Source organism: Centroberyx affinis, unplaced genomic scaffold (genome assembly GCF_046629955.1).
Source record: "Centroberyx affinis isolate AG114_WGS23_722 - 3 ecotype Tasmania unplaced genomic scaffold, CSIRO-AGI_Caff_v1 ptg002309l_1, whole genome shotgun sequence".
Taxonomy (NCBI): domain Eukaryota; kingdom Metazoa; phylum Chordata; class Actinopteri; order Beryciformes; family Berycidae; genus Centroberyx; species Centroberyx affinis.
In genome coordinates, this window is record NW_027280581.1 from 47,501 (window position 1) to 52,500 (window position 5,000).

At 40.2% G+C, this 5,000-nt stretch overlaps 1 protein-coding gene across 1 annotated transcript in view; it reads left to right on the plus strand.

The window, feature by feature from the left end:
* rapgefl1 (Rap guanine nucleotide exchange factor (GEF)-like 1) overlaps positions 1-5,000 on the plus strand; it is a 59,973-nt gene that overhangs the window by 46,377 nt on the left and 8,596 nt on the right. The window contains exons 11-13 of the mRNA XM_071533027.1: positions 1,469-1,559; positions 1,984-2,034; positions 4,953-5,000. The exon at positions 4,953-5,000 is cut by the window's right edge and continues 40 nt beyond it. Coding sequence (XP_071389128.1) covers positions 1,469-1,559; positions 1,984-2,034; positions 4,953-5,000 — 190 coding nt within the window. The remainder of the gene's footprint in view (positions 1-1,468; positions 1,560-1,983; positions 2,035-4,952) is intronic.

The following is a 5,000-nucleotide window of genomic DNA, read 5'->3' on the forward strand; positions in this document are numbered from 1 at the left end:
AGAATTCAGGTCTCTTTGTTTCACTCCGATGATCTTGATGATCTTGATCGTGATTCAAGAGTGTGAAACCAATAATAAACATTAGATTTTCTATTCTTAATGATCTTTTGCTTATTAAATAATTCTGTTTTTGAGGATCATCTGTGATTTGGAAATAACTGAAGAATCTCAAGTGGTGACATCTTTTTTTCCAACATGGATATATGGCATTTTGGAATGAAACCTTCTCATTATTCTATTATTTACCAAACCACATGACTTTATGTGACCATCTGGTGTGCTACTAAAGGAGAACACCGGTGTTTTATTTAAGTTTCCTCTGTGTTTCTGCACACAGTCAGGATAGTTAGCGATATCAGGCTTGTTTTCCTCCTGAAGTCGAGTGTTTTCATCTGACCTCAGAAACACTTCACTGTCTCATCCAAGGCTTCTGATTCAGCAGGACAGCAGTTCAGTTCAAGCTGGGTGTGACAGGGTAAAGATCTGGATTTTAAAAACTTAAAAAAACAAGTAAATGTTAGAAAAATCGAATTCCATACAGCACGCATTGAAAAGACATTAACAGTAATAAATGGGCTGTAACTCTAAATGACTCTAGTATTCTCCTTTATGTTCTTGGCTGGTGCTTTATTGTTTGTTTGTTTGTTTATTTATTTATAAGGACAACACACATTAATCGACATTTCTGTAAATGTGCTAGTGTTAGCCAGCTGGCTAATTTTCAACTATAGTCCTTGTGGCGAGATGTTTTAAAACCTATAAAATGATAAAAATGTACAGAACAAAGACAGCAAGACGCCATAGAGACAGCAACAAAACAAGAACTCTCAAGACTGAACACAAGCCATGCAAAGCAACAGGAAACAGCAAAACATCAGCACAATAATACAGCAACAACAAACACCATATTAACACATATAGCCATGCAAGCAACATGAAGCAACAACACACAGCCAAGCAATACTGACCACAACCAACTTATGATACATGCAGTCATGCAGAGCAGCAATAACCAGTAAACATAAATAAAATACAGCAATCACTATTTAGATCTTATTTAAGTGTTACCAAATTTTTTATAAAATACTAGTAGATATTCCATACATACCTAAGCCATGCAAAGCTGGCCGCCTGGCAACGGGTAAAGGACATGGGACAAGTTAGCAGCAGGTTAGCCAATAATAACAATGATAATCATTAAATGAGCAATGTACTAAGTGGAGTCGAAATGTTCACATGTCTGACTTTTCAAAAGCCAGGCCTTGAGACTTTGTGTGAAGGTGTGGTAGGTGGTACAGTTTCTTATTTCAGTTGGTAGGGAGTTCCACAATTGAGAAGCTCTTACATGCTCTTACAAGCTCTTAATGCTTCATGTTGTATTGTTTTGTGTTTCTCTTTTTTCTCGTCTCTTTTTCTTTTACTCTTTTATTGAATTTAATTCTAGTGACTGTTCTCTCCTGTGTTTCAGCTGTAAGCAGCAGCAGGACCTGCTGTCCTTCCTGGCTGTGGTTCTGGGTCTGGACAATCCCGCTGTCAGCAGACTACGACTCACCTGGGAGGTACGCACACACACACGCACACACACACACACACACACACACACACACACACACACACACAAACCAAATACCCCATCTTAGAAGTGCCCCATCTATTCCTATTGTTCCTATTCTTTCTTCAAATTCATAAAAGCAGAACAGTTTTGCAGACCGTTCCTCTCAGCTGCAGTTCTAACGGCTCAGAAGACAAAAACATTTGAATTTTCCCAAACATTTCCTCTTGTGGGCGGAGCCACGCTGCAGCAGAGAGGCACTGGAGCTGCTGCAGGGCATTTCTTATTAAATTGGGACTTGTAAAATCTTGTTGTGTTAGCCAGTTGAGCTGTATGTGGTCAGTATTGTAATGATCTCTCTCTCTCTCCCTCTCTCTCTCTCCGTGTGTGTGTGTGTGTGTGTGTGTGTGTGTGTGTGTGTGTGTTTTCAGGGTCTCCCGGGGAAGTTTAGGAAGCAGTTTCAGCAGTTTGAGAGCACTGCGGTGAGCAGCCACCTGACTTCCTGTACAGCTGCTTATACACACACACTTAACACAGACACTTTACACACAAGTGTGTTTTTTCCTCTGAACGACTGCACACATCCACACTAATACATTTTCATTTTAAAACGCAACTTTTGCTACGTTTCCTCCTAGCCTCCACACTACTCCGACGTTTTCGGACCCTAAAACGGAGACTTTTGAAAACGCTGCTGACCCTGTTTTAGTTCGAAAACTCCAGGATTGTGTTTCAGTCCGGACGGGCGGAAACTGAGACTTTTGAAAACGATGACGCAGACGCCCGCGTTCCCTTCCTGATTGGCTCTTATCAGTCACGACGTGTCCTTCCCTGATTCGTCACGCCCCTGTCATGTGACCCTTTTCATCATCAGCCTTGGCTCCCAGTGGTTAATTCAACATGGATCTTTGCTTGGATCGTTATCGGTCCAAGCGAAGAAATCTCTGGTCGTACTTTTCTCCATTGCTGTTCTTCCTCTGTAGGATTTTTTCTGCAACTAAGCAACCAATCGCAGAGTAGACAATCTGCTTCCTGTTTACACCGGCACACGCACATGCCCAGTGTACGTGAACGGTCATGTGATATGTGTTATCAGGCGTGTTAGTATGGACGGAGATTATTTCTGAAACGCTCGTGTGGACGGAGATCGTTTTATTAGTGTGGATGTGGCTTCAGGCTGCGTTCACACTGCAGGGCTTCAGGCTGCGTTCACACTGCAGGGCTTCAGGCTGCGTTCACACTGCAGGGCTTCAGGCTCCGTTCACACTGCAGGGCTTCAGGCTCCGTTCTGAACTGCTGCTCATATCTGACTGTTTTGTATGTTTGGATTCATATCCACTCGAGGATGTGACTCATATCTGATAACAATATGAACTGACAGAGATGTGGGAAAGAGCAGAGTAACAAAAACAGAAGAGGACACATCTGTTTCTGTTTCCAACACACTCAAGTCGGCTATTTCACTTTCTCTCCATCTCGTTGGAAGCCAGGCTGCCAAATTTTTGATTGTGTCTCACATCATGTCTCAGGTGAATGATGTGGGGTTTACTTTTTTTAAATTTTTAGCGTTCAAACACAAGCAACATGTAAGTCACATGCTTTAGGACCCGATGTCCATGCGGTGCAGATGGGAAGTGAAAACATGCGACTCCACACAGCTTTTTTCTCTTCAGACTGATTAGAAAACAGAAAAAAAATAAATAAATCAGATCTGAGTCACATGTGAGGAGGAAAATCAGAATTGGGAACCTTCACCTGCAGTGTGAACGCAGCCTGAGGAACCACGACTGTTTTATTCTTTTATATTTTTTTGGGGGGGGGCATTACCACCATCTTGATCACGCTGTTATTCAGGGCAACTTAAAATAAGATGAGATGAACTTTATTGATCTCTGAGTGGAACATGAGTTATGGCAGCAGTAAAGAGTAAGGATATAAATCAAACAAATGGTCTCTACTGACAAAACAGAAGTTTTTCAGAGGATGTAATCATCTGTGTTTTTAAAATATTGAGCAACAAACAAACATTTCTTTTTTCCCAGAATGTGTGTGTGTGTGTGTGAATAGCGGTTTGAGATGAAAGCCTTCATATAAACTCGCTGTGAGCCCACTGTGTCACTCTGACAGTAAATCCCAAATTGCCCGGTGGGACTGAAGGTTTTAATCCGACAGGCTGGCAGAGCGGAGCGGAGCGGAGTAACGTTACGTAACCGCCGACTGAGAGCGCTGTGTTGCATAATGTTACCATGTCAGATGATAGTAATTACTTTCTGTTTGTGTGTGTGTGTGTGTGTGTGTGTGTGTGTGTGTGTGTGTGTGTGTGGAGAGGCCGAGGCACACGTCTCGTTCTCTTACAGTCACAGTTTGAATCCAGATACAGCTTCAGCAGATTTCCTCTCCTCTCTCTCTCTCTCTCTCTCTCTCTCTCTCTCTCTCATGTTTCCTACATTACATTAGATCAAATCAGAATAGATTAGATCACATTAGATTAGATCAGATCAGATTACATTAGATTACATACAATTCAGGAATAGCACACTTATGCTTTCCTCTCCTCTCTCTCTCATGTTTCCTGTCGTTTTCCGCTGTGAACTATCTGAACATTTCAGAAATACCATGAAAATCGTTGTATAGTTTGTATTATTTTAAACTTCATCTAGTCGTGGTGGAGAATAAAAAGCTGTAAACTCCGACTTCCAGTTGATGATCCTAAAGCCGAACAACTCTCACTATATACAATAATCATTTATATTTTTATTTCTTTTCTGTCTTTAATTTTTTTTATTTGGAAGACCTGCTCTTATGTTTCATCAGTCGGATGCTCATTACTATGATGTATAATCTGAATTTAATTAATGAAAGATTCATGTCAGCCTGAAAAGGAGGAGAGACTGAGTTTAGGCTGGTAGATCAGATCAGATCACATTACATCAGATTAGATCAAATCAGATTACATTACATTACATTGCATCAGATTACATTAGATTAGATCAGACGAAATTCTATTAGATCAGATTACATTACATTGAATTACATCAGATTAGATCACATCACATTAGATTAGACCATGTTAGATCACATTATATTACATCAGATTAGATCAGATTACGTTAGACTAAATCAGACGAAATTCTATTAGATCAGATTACATTACATTACATTGCATTAGATTAGATCAAATCAGATGAAATCAGATTACATTACATTAGATCAAATCAGAATACATTAGATCACATTAGATTAGATCATGTTAGATCAGATCAGATTATATTAGATTACATACAATTCAGGAATAGCACACTTATGCAGGTTCATATTATTATTATTATTATTTGAAGCATTGCAAGTAAGTAATCCAATGTATTTGTGTGTGTGTGTGTGTGTGTGTGTGTGTCAACAGGACCCCTCCAGGAACCATAAATCCTACAGAGACCTGATGGCCAGTCTG